Genomic DNA, 20,850 nt, shown 5'->3' with positions numbered 1-20,850 from the left:
CTTCTTCAGAAAGAAGCTTGATGTGCACTTCAACTTTGCTAGCAACTGCTGCCTCTATTTTTAGAACAATCAAACTCAAACATTCTTAGAATGTAAAGAAAAGTGACATCTACCAGTTTTCAAAATTTATATTCAACAAGTAGAACAAAAGATATCTGATCGTGAATTTTGAGTCATAATTAGCAAATCACCCTCTGTACAGACAACAGTTACATCACATGTTTTCATAACAATATCCTCATCTCACAGTCACTGTACAAAGGGTTGTTGATCAAAAAAGAACAATTATACATAAGAACCTTATATCAGAAGCAGCACTAGAACATATCAAACACCAAATCGCAAAACATACAAATACTTCCAATATCAACAACCATCACATAATCCTTTAAGATCATCAAGATGTATGCACTGACAATACTGTTCTTACCACCACTATTATCTCTGATTCTGACAATAGCAACATTTCTTCATTTCCAGAAATAGATTCAGGTTTAATTTATACTCTCTCTTTCTCTCTTCTTTTACAGAAAGCACTCGTTAAATATGCAGGCACTGACTCTATACAACAGCCATGCATTCCCAAAATCAACACTTTTAAACTAGTAGGGAAAACATTACACTATGTGGACACTTACATATTACTAGATTGCACTCTTTCTATTTCTAGACTCTCAGACATTTATACATTATTCTATGCAGGTGCAATCACAGTAGTGACCTACCATGGACTAAAACTGCATCTACAGACAAACACACAAATCAAAAACACTTCAGAAGCCTGCCTAGCAAAAAAGAATAGAAACACAAATAAACAATATTAGACAGCAACTAGGCAGGCTGACACAATATGCTCAGTAACAACACAATTAAACTTACACACTGATCACCTGGACATAGTTTAACACATGAATAACATAGACACCATTAAGCAGTCATGGGCACTAAACAAATAGATGTATATACTATAGTATAGTTTGATACATTTCTTCTAAAATATTTAATAATTGAAAATTAATATATGAATGTGATTTTATTGATATTAAGCTATTAGTTAAATGTGATAAAAATTATTTTTAGTTCTGAACATATGCAAGATATGCAGTGTATGGTCTTGATGCCATCTGGAAATCTTTTGGTTGGAGGGCATCAGCCATTTATGGTAGAATTTGATCTAAATCTAATGGAAGAAACTGGAACAATTGAAGTAGGAAATAATGGTTGTGTTATTATGCGACGTCATCCACGCTTTTTATGTTGTGGTGATACAAGTGGAAAGGTAACTATAATTTATGCATTAATTTATTGTTTAAGTTAAAGAATATTTTAAAATATAAAAATTGTTTTAAAATTTTATTTTGTAGACCATATATGTATATGTTATTACACGCACTATTCCTGTGACAATAGTTTCGGACTATCTTGTTAAAAAGTCATGCTTTTTCATGGTATATAGACTCATCACAATGAGAGAATAATGTCTCAGTGATGAGTCTATGAGTCTTGATTGATAATGCATTTCCTTCATTAGCAACTTATCTTCATCATGCTTCTCTTCATTTTTACTAAGAAAGAACTTTAGTAACAAATTCATTTTAGCATTTCAGACCTCATCACAAAATAGCAATTTTACTTAGTAAGAAATATTTCCTTGAAAATAAACTCCAATTGGTTGAAAAATACAAAAATCCTACATTTTTCAAGATTCCTCCTAACTACTATATCAAAAATTCCACAAGATGACAACACTGATTCTAGTAACTGGTCACATGCTAATGAGAACAGGTCCCTAAGGATTTCTTGTTGCTGGAGCAGTGAAATTGAGTTATGTCATCACCTGTAACTGGCCTCACTGTATAGTCTGCAGACAATACATAAAATTTTGAAATGAATAGCTTGAAGAGCACTTCATGGTAAGGGTAGCCTGTTGCTGCAGGATATCTAGATTTAAATTTGTATTTTTTAAGAAATTAATTTTGCTAGGGATAGAATATAATAATTGAAGCATATACAAAGTTTTTTTATTCTGCATTATAGTGAATAATTTAAAATATTATACTAATATATTGTATTAATAATGATAAATTTTTGGCTTTCTTAAATAAGCAGTAATTTTTAAAAATATAGATCATTAACAGGTTACAAAGAAATGCAATATGAAAACTGTGGCTGAAATTTAGGTAATTGGAAATGTTAATAATATAATTACAATATTTATTTTGAGTGAATATTTATTTGAGTTTATTTTTGAGGAATATTTCTTACTAGGCAAATATAATTGGTATTTTGCATTGAAGTCTGAAATGTTAAAATGAAGTTGTTACAAAAATTATTTGTTAATAAACATTTAGAGATGCATGATGAGGATAGGATACATATCTAAACATTTATTATGAAAATTAAAAGGGAAAAAATTGTAGTTTTAAATGAATTATTATTAATTTGATAATTGAAGACATAAGTGGATGATGTTATACCAAAAATTCAGTTATCCTGCATAAATTAAAGTTATAATGTAATCATCTCTCACATGTCACTATCAAGGAGAAAATAAATGACCTGTACTGTGACACACTATTTTTTGGATATAGTTATGTCAAAAAATTATGTAATAAAAACTTGAACATCAATTTTTTTAAAATTTTGATTTTGTAACACCACCATCATCCACTCATGTCTTCAATTATTAATTTATGATTAACAAGTTATATTATTAAAAACAAATATTAAGAAAAATATTAATAAATGTATAAATTTATTCTTAATGAGAAAAGAGGGAAAATACGAATAAGTTTAAAGATGAAATTTTTATTCAGAACATATTTTTATTTATTCACATAACTAAAATTTTGCACGTTCGTTTATGTTAAAATTTTTTCTTGATTAATGATCTGTCATCTTAATTACATTAACCTCTTTATTATATAAAAATAATCAATCTAATTTACCTTAATTTAATACTCTACTTTTTATTTTCTTATTTGAATACAATATTTTGTTGTTGTTTTTAATTCATTCTATTTAGTTTGAATATTTTAAAGTTAAGTACATTTTTAAACAAAGGGATTGCTCTTATTTTATGAAATGACATCTTTGTTATACTACTATATACAGTGTGTAAAGTACATACATACTTACATAAATACATGTATGACTGATATATTATTTCTTTCCTATATTAATATGATTTTTTTAAAAACCATTATTTTCAGATTACATTACGTGATCCAAATTCTTTGTCTGTAGAACATACACTAGATGCACATTCTGGGATGCTATCTGATTTTGATGTACATGGTAATCTTCTTGTAACATGTGGTTTTTCTAGCAGGTAATTTTGTTTTAAATTATATTCAATGTTTAGTTTGTTTATATGAAATTAATTTTTAAAAAAAACATTAAAAAAATTCTTTATTTATGGCCATTTGTAATTATCCAAATATTTTTTATAATTTGACACTATATACTACATGAAAAATTTATTTTTATATAAAAAACAGTTATTATTTATTTTGTAATAAAAGTACTTCTTTATATTTTCATTAATATGACTTACTGTTTTTATCTTAAATAATTCTACATTTTAGTAATTTATAAATTTACATTTTTATTATAGACATGGTAATTTGACTGTTGATCGATTTTTAATGGTTTATGATTTAAGAGTTATGCGTAGTATGACACCTATTCAACTTATGTTTCCTCCATTACTTTTACGATTTGTTCCTGCTTTTACGTCTCGTATTTGTGTTGTTTCTCAGGTAATTAAGAACTATTTAGCAAAGAGTTTCTCTCGATAAAGATGAATGTTTACATTAAAAATTTATTTCATGTAGAGTGGACAGTTTCAATTATTGGACACAGGTAATAATAATCAGTCTCCTTACATACATCATGTAGAAAATGGATGTGAAGCCATCCTCACATTTGATACTTCATCATCTGGTCAAGCTCTTGCCCTTGGTGATGCTGCTGGTATTTATTCATTTCACTTTTATATAAAAACAAAATCTGTGTTAAATACTTATTTATTTTAATTATATTAATTAATTAATTAATTAGGCTATATCCATTTTTATGGAGCTAGTAATGAAGTGAACTTCAATGCTTATAGTCGACCCACTGAATTTCCTGATTCGGTAAGAATAAATATTCAAGTTCTTTCTTCATGTTAATTAATTGTTTGTAATTGTAAAATATATGGTTTTCTATTAGCTTTGATTTCTTTTTAATAAATTCAAATTTATTTCATTTGATTTGTTTAAATTTAAGATATTAGTTTTAATAAAAAACCAAGCAAAAATTAGTTTCTTTGTTTTTAGTGATTTGATTATATAAGAACCATCTGAATTATTACTTGAAATATTTCACAGATTTCTTATGTTTACTTTCCTGGATGTTATATATTACAGAAGGAAAGTATGGCAATTGGTCAAAAAATGACCTCCCAAGATTTTTACATTTTTGGACTCAGGACACCTTGAAATGTCGAGAAATGCAAAAAAAAAAAAAAAAAAATTCAGGGGTAATTTCTGTGTGTGTGTGTGTGTGTGTGTCTGGGTGGACATGATTTTGTTCACAATGTTTGAAGCTTAATAACTCCTGTGCTTTTTTGACAAAAATTTCTGAAATTTTGCAGGCAGGTTTGTTTATTAGGGGGGATTGATGCTGTTAAATTTTGGTGGTTAAAGATTGAGAGGTGGGAAGATAATGGGGATCATGTGTATCTCCAACAGGGTCAGACTTAATAAAGATTTTACTCATTATTAGCATTTACAATTTTTTTATAGAACATCTCTACTCTCAAAATTAAATTTTTGCCGTTTTATAATAATTAAAAATATAAAAATTTTATAATAATGAAATATAACAGATAATACCACATACACAGTTTTAAATGTTTTCAGAAAAGTTAAGCAACTCGGATTTTTTTATTAAGTTTTCTGGAATGATTAAATTTTTTTGAATATTATGCTGGTTGAAAAATTAGATTATTTAATCAATATTAAAATTAATTAAATGTACATTGTATTATTGTAAATTTGAACGTTTTAAACAGTTTTTTCCTTTTTACTCAATGAAATTACTTTATCTTGTCATTAATTAAAAAATAACTACATTTTTTATTCATATGACTTTTAAACTGAAAATAAATGCATAAAATATGTTTAGAAATATCTATTTAATATAAAATTATCTCTATTTATGTATATTGCATTCAAAAAATTTATTGATTTATACATTTTAGAGTACAAATTATAACTAACTCCTGTAGTTTTTATCTATGTGTATATAAATATTTTTGGTAAATCTTTTGGTCATTAAATTAAAATTTAGAAGTTATGAAATACATTTTTTCAAAAATAAAATTGAGTAATCATCTTCAAAAATTAAATGTAAATTTTTCATTTATTCTTTAAGAAATTATTTTATATCATTGTCATTGTAATATTAGTTTGATAAATTTTATATTTATAACATAATATTACTTTTTAATTTATAAAGAATTAGTATATTAGGCATTATATTAGTTTGGTTCAGATTTGAAGAGAAAGAATTCTCAGCATATAGTTAATACTATATACAAATACTACAGAAGTGATTCGTATTGACTGTTTTAAAATGTTTATAATTATTACATTAATCTTTATACTATTAATTTAAAATAAAATTGATTAGTATGATATTGTTACTTATTCTTAAATATTTAAATTTAAATAATTTTAGTACTGTATATATACAGTATATGTATTTATTGTAATTTAGATATTTTTTTTAAATAAGAAAAATTTTATTGTTTTATGACTGTCACTAATACATTTTGTATAAATTTATAAATGATTTTAATTCAAAAATCTACAATTTCATGAATTTACAAACAAAAATTTATACTAGGAAATATATAATTTTCAATTATGCATTTTAAATTTATTAGTGAATTAAATAACATTTATCAAAGATTAGTCATGTTTGCAAATCTTGTGAAGTGATTTGTAATGATTAAATATTAAAAATATGATTTCATGAAATTTGATTAGAATGTGAGACAAAAGAGAAACCAAGATAATATGCTAAAATTTACTTTAAAAATTGACATCAAAGATACTCATGAATATTAAATTAATAATAATAGATTTATAAACAATAAATATTTAAAAAATGTTTAGGTTGAACCACATCCACCCATTGATATAAATGATGAAGTGACTCCATTGTCTACCATTCCAATGCCTCATTGTACAGGAAAATTGCTCTCAGATTGGCCAGAAGAATTTATGAAAGTTCATTACAGGTTTGTTTTAAATTATTTTCTTTATTATAAAATGTAAATTTTGTATTTAGGATAACAACTGATATAAATTATTAGAAATTATTTTATTATAGCAGATATACTTTAAGAAATTTGTAAGGAATATTTGATATTAAAGTTGTTAGTTATAGAACCTTTTCTGTAAATATTTTATAAATTAGAGAACCATAACAACAATTATCCTTTCTTCTGATGGGATTCTTAAGTTTATCCTAGAACCAATTAACTGTATTCAAATATACATTTTTGTAAACGAAAGACTGTATTAATAAATGAGTTGCATTCTGACTATAAACTGTAGTGCATAAATCACCATAGTTTAGTTTCTTTTGCTTGAATGGCTCTGGTTTTGATTAAGATTTATGCTTTGTATGTTATTTTTTTAAATGCTATTTTTGTATGTTACACTTTGTATAATGTATTATTTATTTAACTTTTTAACAACATTTATTATTCATTAGAATGAGTTAATTTATCGTTAGAAATAAAACTTACTTATAAAATGTAGATTGATCTTATTAGACTTCAATAATTTAAAATATAGAAAATATAGAAGATCTACATCCTATGTTGAAGATATGAATATATTAATTTTGATTAAAAATCAACATATTTAGTGATTAAATTATATATTTTAATCCTAAGTATGAAAAGAATAAATAAAAAATCTTTGTTTCTCAAATATTTTATTTTTATTATATCAGATAATGTATAACATTGCTTTTTTTAATAGATTTTATGACATGTTTTTAGAACTTGTATATATATTTATATATGTTATGAATTTTTCTATGAAGATTTCATATGATAATTTAAAATGTTTATTAATAATAAGGAACATATTATATATAAAAATTCTTGTTTAAAATTTGTTTTTTTGTTTTAATCTAAAATTGTTTATATTTCTACTTTTATAATTGATTCTTTACAAGTTTAGATTGGATTTTCATGTTAAAAATTAAGTTGATCTTGAGACAGTTTTGAACAGAATTTGTCACACTCTTTCACCATTTTCAGTTGATCAGACATTAATAATTAACTATAACAAAATAATGGATTTTAAGATAAATAATTATAGCTCTCTACACACATATAATATATATATAGAGAGAGAGATAGAGAGAGAGAGCTATAATTATTTATCTTAAAATTCATTATTTTGTTATTATAATATATGTATGTATATATATAAATTTTATTTATTACATTGCATTTCAAACAGTTTACTTAAATTGTTGTATAATTTAACAATGCATTACTGGCAACATTTGGAAATCTGATAATTATTTCAGTTTACGTCTAATTTATTTTTTTATTAAAAGCAAAATGTATTAATATTAAGAATTATTATTTTGTATTTACTTATATCATGTTTGGATTTTAAGAAATTTATGATTTTTTTCTTTTTTAGTTTTTAGGAAAAAACATAATGTTAAATAAGTTAAAGAAGTCCAAAATCAACTGAGATTAAATGCTTTTTTGAGACCGAATATCTTGTCAGATCAAATATACTTTTTAAAAAGTAACAAACTTAAACTAATTTGAAGAAAGAATACTTTTTAACATTTTGCTGTATTTTGTGTTAGATTTCAAATACAATTTTTAAGAATTTAGAACAAAAAATACAGCAAAGAAAGGATTTCAACATACAAATTTTATTATTCATATTTCAGGCTGCATATATAAAAAGTCAAGACTTCAATTGGTTCTCAATAGCAGAGGAATACTGAACCCCGCCTGAACTTTGTTAAAGTATCCATAATAAAAGATTTCAGTTTGGCGTAAAGTGATTAAAGTTATCATGAATGTAGTCAGCTCGTTTAGATATCCATTTAATTTAGTTTAGAACATTTTGTGAAAGATATAAGCCATGATATATATACTGATGATTAAAAAAATGTATATATATATCAAATTATCAAGTAACAAGAATTGATGGAGCAAACTTAATCAATATGTTAAAAGAACTAAAGCAGACAGTATTACATTAATGGTAAGATTAAACCTGTTATTTAGAGTTCTGGCTATATATGACTTATTCAAAAATAGAAACAATCTAAATAAAAAAACAGAGAAGTGAAATTTATAAAATTTCTGTTGACATTACAGAATGAATAACACATGCAATATATTGGAAATATGGTCTGTATCTTTAGCAGCAGAATAAAGGAATATAGGGATGTGACCAAAACAGAGCAGATTGATACAGCAATAAAAGAAAACTTGCTTACAAATGAGAAAGCCAAACTTAAGTGAGAACAGGCAGAAACTATGATACAAGATACATATAACATCTTTGAGGATCATAAAAGAACTTTTATTGTAACCATTTGTTTTTATGTGCTGTTAAATAAGACATGTTAAAGTATAGAACTTGATGCATGGGTGTGGATTATACAATTATATGCTTATAGTACTGAGATCTCAAAATATTTTCAAAATAAAAGCAATTATGTTAAATTTTTTATTCATATAACGTTCTTTGTTCTTAGAGGTTTCATGTAATGATAAACTTTTGTTATACTTAATTTTTTACGTTTGTTTTTAGCTTTTTAACTTCATTTATTATATTCTGTTTTAAATTCTTAAAAAAATGTATTGAAAAATCTGATTTAAAATGTTAAAAGTATTCTTAATTTAAATCAGTATGTTTGTTACTTTAAAATGTTTTAAAGTATATTTTATCTAATGATGAGACATTAGGTTTTGAAAAATATTTAATTTCAGTTCATTTTTAACTTCTGTAATATATTTAACATTATGTTTTTGTCCTGACGATAACTGGAATAAGTACAGTAATTAGTAAAAACATTTTTTTTCTAATTACTACTATCTTTCTAAATTTATTTTACTTATTTATTTAACTAATTACATCTCTTGTATGAACTAAATCTTTATATTTCTAAACAAATGAAAATAAATCACAAGTTTTTTCACAACATATAAACATATCTTAATGAATATTTTTTTCTTTATAATTTCTTGATTACTATATTAATTTGGTTATATTTTGTAACTCCAAACTTAATACATTTTAATATTGCTTAATGTTATGAAATATTAATTTTTTTATAGTTAAATTGTTAAATATTTTGTTAGATTTGATATAATTTCTGATTAAATAAGTAATTTTAAATTATATCAAGTCTATAAAATATTGCTCAGCTTTATTGAATTTTAATGATAAATTTATACTGTTACTTAAAAACTAATTGTTTTTATTCTTTATACTGTATTATTTAAGTTAATTTAACTTAGCATTGAAACTCATCAAAAATTATGCAATATTTATATTTGATTTAATAAAAGCTACATATTTAACTTACTGTGATGTTAATTTTTATATTAATATCATTTCAACTTTTAAAAAGTAATGAAATTGATTGGTTGATATTCATTAATTTTTTAATCAAATACTATTTTCAGATGTACTCCTGCTATTGATCCCCAAATTCTTGGTACTGTAAGAATGGTAGGACCAATAGGTTATGCTCCAAATCCTGGTATTTTTCTTCGCAATCAAGTGCCTTATCCATTGGACAATAGGGGGCCAGGTGCTCATCGTGACATAGCACGTGAGTCCCCCAGAACCACTGGTCAGTAAGTTATGACAAAACTTCAGCTGCATGCATTTTAGCATTTCATGGTGCATGAGTTATTGTGATGTAAAATATGTGTATGATAGATAATGCATGCTAGCTTTCAGTCATTCAAGAAAAAGAGAAAGAAACAAGATCATAAGAATTATAGAAGATATTTCTGTATGATTTTCAGTTTTGTTACAACTTGTTTTGATTCAGTGGGTTTTTTATTATTTTATTTTTTTTCCTATTTTATAAGTATCATTTAAATTTTATCAAATTGATTAAAAAAAATGTAAAAATTTTAATTTTTGAAGTACTTTTATTTAGTTTCTTTTATATATATTTAAAAAAAATTTGTTTATTTTTTGTAATCTTCATAAAGTTAATATATTATTAACTTAGTTAATTTTATTAAAAAGTTTGATTTGATAATTTATAAAAATTTTTGTTTATATTATTGTATGTTTGTAATTAATACAGCATAATTCTGAGAAAATATAATTAAATTAATATACTTAATTAAAACAGATTTTTATTTATGATTTTAATCTTTACGTTTTCATATATTTATAAGTAATAAATCATAAAGACATCATTTCTTAAATTTTATGTTCAATATTGTGAATATTATGAAATACATTACACTGTAAAATAAGTAAGGTGATTTTAATACACATCAAAATATAATAATAATATTCAAAATATTGAAGAAAAAATTTATCTTTTAAGTAAATTCGTAACGAATACTCATTTATATTCTGAGTCTAAAAAGTATTTTAATTTTTATTAATTTTAATTCAGTATGATTTTGATTACAGTCACAATAGTTTATATAAAAGTTTTCAAAGTTAATAATTATTATTCACAAGAAACTGAATAGGTAAGTAAGTGTATGTGTGTGAAAATATGCTATATGTATACAGCTATGACCATATATATATATACATACATACATATACAATGCAAAATAAAAACAGTAAGTTGAATTAAAAAATAATATATTTTTATAATTTTAAATAAATATTACTGATTCTAAATTATATCATAAATAATTTTATAAGTGAAATACTAAAATAATAATAGAAAACATTTAAAAGAAGGTTCTGATTGTATTTAAAATAAAACATAGGTGTAAATGTAATAAATTAGGCATACATTTAACTGTAAAAGTCAACTGTAAAAGTAATAAAAATTGTAAAACTTAAACATATGATTTGTTTTGAAAGCCTACATTATATGTGTATTATTTTCCATATTTTTAAGTAGAAATTTTCTTAAAAATTCACTAACTTAAAATAAAATATAATTTAACACGTTGACTGCCATCTACGAGATGACTCGTAGTTACCGTTTCTGCCTAGGACGCCACCTACGAGTTATATCGTAGTTTGTTTCCTTGCCATATTTGTGCAGCTACGATGTAATTCGTAGTATATCAGTGTAAATATGAATAGATAGCTTCAGGGGCAAGAACAAAAAATCAAGTTTGGCTTACATGAACAGAACATTTATTAATAAATGAACAGAAAATATAATCATAAAAAGTTTATTCAAAATTGAAAGCAAAACAATATTTTTATTGTTTGTGATAATTTATAAAACAGAAATATAAATTTAAACGAACAGAAAATATTATAAAATGTTTATTCAAAATCAAAAGCAAAACGATATTTTTATTGTTTGTGATAATTTTTAAAACAATCTTCTACGCAAAGGGCAGGCTTCTCAAGACAGATTGGACAGAAATAACGCGTTTCTCGGCGTTTTTTAGCTTTGGTACAAATTCAACATTGCTTTGTCAGATGTTGTTTTTTCTGAGTAGATGGGATACTCTGTAAATAGTGGAGCTTCTGCAATTTAATTTTTTTTGAAACTGGTTGAATCTCTTCTCCAATCAACGCTTTGACGAATGCTTCTCTAAACTTTATAAGTTTTATTTTAGAAGAAGTTACTTTTTGAAAGAGTTTGTGCGCATTATGTATATATATTTCTATAATATGTAATGCAACCTTTTTGGGCCATCTAATAGTCTTTCTTAGAGCTGTGTAGTACGATAGCATTTGATCTGATTGTCAATGCCAGACATTCCATGATTATAATCTCGAATTATATTCGGTTTCATCGAACATTTTCCATTGCGATTGAACACCTCTACCATTTCAACAACGTGCATGTTTGAAATGGTAAGGACTTCTCGTTTGTCTTTCCATTTACATACAGTAACAGGACCATTTCGCTGCCAAATAAACTCCCCCATCCTCACCAAAAATTTTGTCAGATTCTGAATCACTTAGATTAGTGTAGTAATCAAGTTGTTTTTTAGTCAGTGGTCTTTTCTTATCCATTTTGGGATATTTATAATTTGATTATAAAAATAAATAAAAAATAACACTCTCAAAAAAGACGTAAATGTGATGTGCTCGCCTCTATATCCGATTTATTACTAATGAATTTAGACGCACATCTCCGATTGGCTGTAGCGAAGTGACAGGACGAATCGTGTCTGTGCACGAATTAACTCGTAGTTTGGCTTTAGCGAAGAGCTTTCTGTTACATAAGCCAACTACGAGATAATTCGTAATACCTTTATTTTAAGAAAAACACATTCTATATGCTATTTGATTATTACTATATACTCTGATTAGAGTTTTTAATAATATAATATAATTAAATTAAGTTGGCGTTTTACAACAGAATCCTAAAAAGTCACGTGGCAGTCAACGTGTTAAAAATATGAGCTTGCAAATTTACACTATTAATTAACTAGGTAATTTAGGAGTTTATCATTAAAAGTTTAATTTCTTCTAACTTAAATTAAAATTCAGAAATGAATTATTGATAACATTAATGCTAATTGAAAAGAATCATTTATACAAATTTTGATTATAATTTGAGGTTTGACTTATTTTTGTAACTTAGTTATAAATTAGTAATAAAGGAGATACACTAAATGAAAATATCTATAATAAAAATGAATAGATATGACTGTATTTAATGGTAAAAATTCTTTTAAAAATATGAACTATCATATAAGTAATTATTATGAAAATAATAATAAACTAACATATATTATCAATATGTGAGTACTGAGGGGTTAAGAGGTGAGCTTGACCTTGCTTATCGGCTTCACTGTCAGAGGATGACCATAGCAGGGTAATTAGTGTAGTGGGGAGGGTCGGTGAGGTCAGGATAAGGTGTCAGCCATACTTGAGGATGACATGCATTGAACATAAAACAACATATTTAATAAACACCTAGATTATTACAGTTCTAGAGTACAGAACAAATAAAGATACAAGGAAAGCAGTAAATTCTGGTATTGGCACAACAATTCTATTTGGCGTGTCATTGATTAATATGGTTGCGCTGATACTTCTTTGCGGCTTCCGCGGTTTGACCAGATTAGATTTCCATGTTGGGAGTTAATATTAGTCTGACATATAGAACTAAAGAACTATTTAACCAAGAGAGAGAGAGTTACATAACCTACATATAATATATCTCTTAGACTGATGGTTCTCATTGTATAGAATTTTGGCGAAATGCTCCAGAATTGGCAGTCAGTAGGGGGTGGCACGTAGAGCTCTGTCTTCGGGCTGGAGGTGACCATTGTGGATTATGGTGGAATGGGTCCTGTCTACTGTTGATGTTCGTGCCTGGAGGACTGTGTCCAACCCTTTTTTATATCCATTTTGATGGAGCTGACTAATGCATCAGATGATGTAACCTGTTCTAAGTTTAATCTGGGTCTAGAGTTTGTTTATGCTAATTGTCAGCAATCAAATGTTTCGTCAAATTTTTTACCTCTTTCTATCCAGTATTGTTACTCATTCTACCTCATAAAATTGATAACAGCTATCAAACAAACTGAGTTAATAGCTGGAGGTGACTAAGGTCAGGATTTGTCTTGCGACCTTACTAATAATTGTTGATATTCAAACTGTTTTATCTGTCTAGAAATCTCGAGAAATAGAATATGTGTGGGTTTTGTTTGGGTTGGTCTTCTCTTTCTCGGTGACCTTTTGTTTGCCCTTTTTCCCGAGGGTATTGGATTGGAATATTACTTTACTTAATAAAATCATTTAATTAACTCAGTATCAACCTCTCACAAATATATATGTTACTAATTTCATAAATATTAGCCAATGACAAAAATAAATTATAATTAACAAATTATTTTCATAGAAATGAGTATAGCAATTTAAATAAAATTACTACAATGATTTCAAATACTATCTTGAAATACAGTAATATTTATACCTTTGCAAAAAATTTTTATATTGATAAACAATAATTTAATTTTTGTTATCAATTTGAGATAATGAAGAAAGAAATCAGAATTTGAAAAATTTCAACAAATATTGAAATAATAGTTTAATGTTAGTTTTTATGAATGTTTTTTTCTTCTGGTTAGAGATATATTTGAAAAGTCAGATACAAAATAAAATGAGGAATATATAACAACTTACTTAGTATTGACAAAATTATAATTTGTAAAAATACTGAGGGTGATAAGTTAATTCTGACTCAGATATAAAAAGCTCTGTAACTTTCCTTTAAAAGTGTTAGAGATATGATAATGCAGTTTTTAGCAGATGATGGTCGAGCATGCACAATTTCATGTAATTCATTATTATGTTTATTGTTTGAAAATGACAGTGATGACAAGGTTTGTAATGGAAATGCTGGTAAAATTAATTTCCAGGCAAGAAATATCATCTTGGATTATTGAGAGAAAACTAAAAAATGAAAACATTATATGTTCTCACAGTACAATTATCAGAGTAATTGGGAATAAGACAAACAAGTGACAAGCTGTAGCAGAAGATGTTTCAAAGCCCATTTTTCTACAAATCTGCAAGGTGCACACCAGAGACATAATCTAGAAAGTTAAGAGGTTGATAGAGAAAGCAAATCCTCCAAGCTCCAACTGCAACTGATCCATTGCAAAGCAACTAGGAACCTGTCAATCTATAGTCCATACAGTAATTCATAAGGATTTGTAAGCAATGCTTGTCAAAAATACCAACATATATAAACTTACCCCAGTTCACAAGAAAAACATGAAGATAAACACCAAAAAATTGTATGGATGCCATTGTATGAATAGGTACAAATTTATGGCCACCCTTGATGAAGAAACATCTATCTGCACAACTACAATAGAGTTTGAAAAATATTGTATATTCAGCAATGCTAGCAAACCCTGGAAGAGTGGCTTGCAAAATGGCCTGAAAGCTAGTCTATTGGATTTATGGTTGTATGGGGAATGATGAAATAGGACCTCGATTATAGTCAGGATAGCAAAAAAAATGTAAAGATGAAGCTATATTTGCACAAGGAAATTCCACACCTTTATCCTAGAGAGGTGGCAAAAAAGTGGTTGACATACTAAGTCAAAAAGTCATGTTGCAAAATTTACAATTGTCTATCTCCAGGAGTTTAAAAACAGAGGGAGGGTATAGTTTCTGAAAATGACATTGTAGTAAATCTCCTAATATAAGTTTCAAGCTTTTTTCTTCTTTTGGCATTGACTTCTTATTTCTTCATAAAGCATCGATATTGCATGGTCTTTAGAAAGTTTTATGGGAGAAGTTGTCAAAAATCACTTCAGAAATGCATACAAAAGTGTTCAATTCTTAGAAAAAGAGATGCATAGCTGTTAGTAAGAGAAATGCAGATCATATTAAGCAGATCAAAGAAATTCGCCATAGACTATTGTACAAAATAAAAATATAAATAAACTGAGTCAGTTAACTTATCACCCTGTATATTTTAAGTAGAAACTGTTAAAATTAAGTTTAAATTTAAGTAGTCTGAGAACTATAAATTGATTAATTCACTTCTTAAGTTTCTAAATGAAATGAGAATTTTAGTACTGATTTAATTTTATTTTACACTCATATCAATTATATTAACATATTTTATATTGTTGTTCAGGAGATGACACAAATGAGATTGTGCCCCAACGTTATCTTAAGTTAGAAGTAAAATATTCAAGAACAGGTACTGAAGACATGGATTATAGTCGATATAATAGAACAGGATTTTCAGGACTGGAGCCTTATCCTCCTAATGCTTATTGCAATAACATGATACAAGTATATTAATATATCTTAAAATTTAATAAATGAATAATTATGAATAAAAATAATATTTATATTTGTATAATTTCAGGTATTATATTTTATACAACCCTTAAAATGTGCTCTCTTATCTCATATATGTCAAAGAGAATTTTGCTTATCTTGTGAATTAGGATTTTTATTTCATATGCTTGATACTGCTCAAGGATCACCATGTCAGGTAAAAATGTTTCTGTATTTCATTTTATTTCTTTGTTTCTAGATTGACTTATTTACCTTTTACATAAAATAGGCTAGCAACTTTTTGAGAGCATTTCGTACAATTCCTGAAGCTTCTGCACTTGGACTTATTTTGACAGATTTATCAGAAGCACGAAGAAAAACAAACATTCCTCAACTAGTTCAAAGTTGGACAAGATTTTTATTGCAACAAATCCATACGGTATATTTATAATGAAATTGGTTAACAATGTATAGTTTATAGTAATAAAAGTAAGATCATCATAGTTTAAAAGTTAGTTATTTATTTCAAGATTTATTGGCTATTTTTTTAATAAAATATAAAAGTTTATTATTGTAATTACAAAATTATCTTATGTAAATAAACTACATTAGTCTTACATTAGTCTACTATTAGTCACTAATTCACCATTCACTGGCTTGCTATCATCAAATATTTGAGTAAAAGCAAAGCTTCTTCAAAAAAAACAAAAAGAAAAAATGCAGAAGGGATAACAATGTGTTACCATAGAAATCTAAAATCTCAAAAAAAAAGAGTAAAATAAAATATTTTGTGTACTATAGTGTCAAAGTTAATCCTCAACATCTCATACTACTGAGCACTTGATTTTAAGTACCATCTATATGTTTTTAGAGATGTTTGTTATTATTAATTTGTTCTGCATTATTTTCAATTATAACATTTTATTTTGTGTTATCATTGATGATCATTAAATTTTTAAAGTATTATTTACAATTTAACCAATACAATATAAAATTTATATTGTTTATAAAGAATTATAAATTATGACAAAGATTTGAACATCATAAAATGACACAAAACAGCAGGATTTAAATATCATAGGTTGTCAGGAACAGGATTTTTTTTGTATTTTCATTTGATTTGATTTTTCGTTTAAAAATTTGCTAATTGTTTTAATATGTCAGTAACAAATTTAAAACCATTATTCTACTAAAAATTAAATTATTTCTGCTTTCTCTCTATCTTGGCTCTTCATTATAGAATATGTATTTCATTTTAAAATAAAATATTACAGTTTACATTAAATTTTTTAATTAAATTTATATGAAACACTTTCAATAACTTGTGATATACATAATAACATCATGCTATTATGATATATATTGAGTTATGTGCATATTTATTTCAGTTATGTAAGATAAGTGAAGGTTATGTAAGATGGTGATACCATAGTAAAAAAAAATAAGATATTGAAAATAATCTTTTAATAAAATTTCTTCTAGATGAACAAACTTAATAAATTTTCTGTAAATATGATCAAAAAGTTTCCAGACTAGTTCAATTAATTAATTTGAAACTATGCTCTCAGGACAAATCTGAATTATTTTTGACTTCTTTATGTCATATACACACAATTGCATTGCTGTAGTTTGGTTTTTTTTTTTCCTTTCAAGAAAAATGGTCATCTTGAATATGTTAAAGTTGTTCAATGGTCTTTGTTAATATAGATTTAAACAAGCAGTGTGTGTGCATATGTGCATGCATGCACATAAAGTTTTATATGAAACACTAAAAAGCTCTAATAGAAATATTTGAGATAATGAAAAACATTTTTGGGAATGAAGCTCAAAGTAAACCAACTGTGTTCAAATAAAACAAGCAATTTAAAAAGGCCATATGTTTATTGATGATGATCAATTGTTTAGATTATCTTTCAATTGCAGTTATGCCTGAATTAATCATGATTGCAGTTGATATAACCAAAACAAAACTAACAAACAAAAGTCAGATAATGTTAGAAATATTTATGTAAAAAGTAAAATGAAAATATATTGAATTGTGATCAAATCTAATTGTTGTCACATGACAACACTTTCCATATTGTACCTACTATTCAATAATGGTAAACAAAAAATGTTTTAACGATGGTTTGACAACCACCCATATGTCACATTTGCCTCCAGCAGATATTTTTCCTGATTTTCGCATTGAAGAATACTTAAAAGGCTCTTAATTTCTTTCAGTTGAAGATATTCAAAGCTTTTAATGAAATTTCTTCCCAGAGAATAAATTTCATTAAAGGTTTTGAATACAAGAATAACAAAATACAAAAACAGCAATATAAAAAAACTTAAAACTTATTTCATTAGCTGAAAAAGGAGGTTGTATGATATATAATTTCAGAAGAAAATAGTTGGAAGATAACAATATTAATGTTTAGTTAATTTCTTGTGTTCTTATCCCATTAATCTGGGAATTTATTGATTTCATGTACAGTATATTGTATTTTCATTATATATGCTCTTTAAAATCACTCATTTATTTATTTATATTATATTGCATTTCATTATGTAGTCTGTTAAATTTTATTTTAAGATATTTTATATATATTCTATTATTTGACATATTTTGATATGATATATTCAGATTCATTTATACAGTATTTGTAAATGAAAGTAAGTTATTTTATGAACTTTGATTCCATTTTTATAGAATGATTTTCAGAAGTAATTTTTAAAAACATATTTCTAAATAAGAATTTGTTTTCTGTCAGGAATTAATAATTAAAAAGTTTAATTTTAATTCATAATAATGATGAAGTAATGATTTAATTTTGATCGTTTAAGGAGACACTGGAAATGGTTGGAAATGAAAATAATCAAAATGAAGAAAAATCAGAGTAAGATTTGATTATGTCTAAAATATATTAATCTCTATCTTTTACATTTAATTCTGTTTAAAAAGTTTAATTTGTATCTGTAATTAGAAATATATTAAATCTTACATATCTGATTTGATTTTATTTATAATTATGTTTGTAACTTTATTCTTTAACATTTGTTATAGTAGTATTTGTTTAGTTTTTAATTAATCTACCTGTTTTACTTATTATGAAATAAAATTGACAACAGTTGTACAACATCAAACAATTTTGAAAATTAAACAATAATTTTCAGAATTGTTTGATGCTTTCAAAATACAATATAATTTACCATTTTAGAAAAATAATAATATAATAATAACAGTGGTGTTTTATTAAATGTTCCAAATGTTAAGTTATACAGTAGAGCATTGGTTATCCAAATACTGATCAACTGAAACATCGGTTAACTGAAAGTGTTCCAGTCAGCAAATTCAAATTTCCGATGGTGCTGTAGCACTGAAATATTTGGCTATGGGCTAGTCTTGGGTTACTCCAATATTATTTTTGTTGATGTGCGTATTTTAGCTGGCGGCACTGGTGTGACCACGAGAGGGCAATGAGATAAAATAACTTGTTGTTCTATGGATACATTCATAAAGTTAAACAAGTTAAGCATGTTAGGAATGAATCGGTCAAAAAGTCTCGCTCAGTGCGCATGCTCTGCAGTGGTGACATTTCGAATGAAACTCTAACAAAGTTCATGAAGGAAAGAGTTAGTTTACTTCATTAAAAAAATTGAACCCAATGATATCGACGTTTCTAAATCTACTCGAGTGTTTAAATTGTGAATTAAAAGGTGAATTGATAGAAATAACTGTCCATCCGAAGCAATCTAAGAAAAATATTTTGAATAAGGCTGCACTAGCAACATTCATATTTTCGATTTTAGAAACAGTCATTTAGTTACAAACGAATCAGTTGAAAAGTCTAACGAAATAAGAATAACAATGGCGTCATTCTTGTTTAACTCATTCAACTTTACAAACGTACCCTATCTCGTTGATTGGAGTGTTTTTGATTCTAGATTAATTAACTTCCAAAATATAATTTTTTTGTTTTTATATTTTCCAATTTATATTTATTTTGTTTGTGCAAAATAAATAATTTTTAACGATACAATAGCCACGATTATTATTTTAAAAAAATTTTCATTATGCTTAACATTGACGAAAATTCAACACAAAGCGACATGCAACAGAGAAAAATTTCAATATGGGATAGGTTAATATATTTTTCGTACATGATCAGTTATCCGAAAAATCAGTTATCCAAACAACTCGGTCCCGAATTGTTCTGAATAATTGATGCTCTACTGTACTACATTTTCTCTCTTTTTTTTTTTTTTTTTTTTTTTTTGAAAATTTAAAATTACTGGTATGTTGAAAACCATTCTGAACATTTTGTTATGATTTGTGTAATGATTTAATTTTATTTCTTATATATAAATGAGAGTATTTCATATTTTTATCACAATTTAATCTTGTAATTTAATTGTATTTATATTCGTATTTTTTAAAGATATTATTACAGATTATAATGTAATTTTTAAAAATTTTTAACTTCATTATAACAACAAAATTAAAGAAAATTTGTTAGATAATTTATAAACTGGTAGATTTTTTCATATAATATTAAAATTTGTAATTATCTGTAATTTTTATTTTACTTTTTTCTTTTGCAGAAAAACAAATATAAACAATAGAAAAATAGAATTTTCTTTATTTTTTGAATTTTCTAAACTACTATATTATTGAAAGTTTTCATATTGTTTTAACTGTAAAATTAATATTTTTTATATTAAAATATTACATAGAATGTAAACCAGAATAGAGTAGACTAATATTTAATTATTTTATTTTTCAAAATTTTTGAGGTTTCATAAAGTAATAGTACAGTCAAACCTTAATATATCATACTTCTATACAGGGTTCAGAGGAATGTTCATACATTCCTATAACTTTTAA

General features: G+C 25.5%; 1 protein-coding gene across 2 annotated transcripts in view; it reads left to right on the top strand.

Annotated features, from left to right (window-relative positions):
* PAN2 (PAN2-PAN3 deadenylation complex catalytic subunit PAN2) overlaps window positions 1-20,850 on the top strand; it is a 49,470-nt gene that overhangs the window by 6,914 nt on the left and 21,706 nt on the right. Inside the window, exons 3-13 of one of the 2 annotated variants that reach the window (XM_067281094.1) lie at window positions 1,081-1,279; window positions 3,213-3,331; window positions 3,617-3,761; window positions 3,837-3,975; window positions 4,063-4,139; window positions 6,168-6,292; window positions 9,737-9,906; window positions 15,835-15,995; window positions 16,072-16,200; window positions 16,273-16,422; window positions 18,810-18,862. In XM_067281094.1, coding sequence (XP_067137195.1) covers window positions 1,081-1,279; window positions 3,213-3,331; window positions 3,617-3,761; window positions 3,837-3,975; window positions 4,063-4,139; window positions 6,168-6,292; window positions 9,737-9,906; window positions 15,835-15,995; window positions 16,072-16,200; window positions 16,273-16,422; window positions 18,810-18,862 — 1,467 coding nt within the window. The remainder of the gene's footprint in view (window positions 1-1,080; window positions 1,280-3,212; window positions 3,332-3,616; window positions 3,762-3,836; window positions 3,976-4,062; window positions 4,140-6,167; window positions 6,293-9,736; window positions 9,907-15,834; window positions 15,996-16,071; window positions 16,201-16,272; window positions 16,423-18,809; window positions 18,863-20,850) is intronic. The other variant, XM_067281095.1, reaches the window with a different exon arrangement.

The sequence above is a fragment of the Centruroides vittatus genome, unplaced genomic scaffold, assembly GCF_030686945.1.
Source record: "Centruroides vittatus isolate TY-2023 unplaced genomic scaffold, ASM3068694v2 contig_905, whole genome shotgun sequence".
In the NCBI taxonomy this organism is placed as follows: Eukaryota; Metazoa; Arthropoda; class Arachnida; order Scorpiones; family Buthidae; genus Centruroides; species Centruroides vittatus.
The sequence above is the reverse complement of the archived record's forward strand: the minus strand, read 5'-3'. Positions and strand labels throughout refer to the sequence as shown.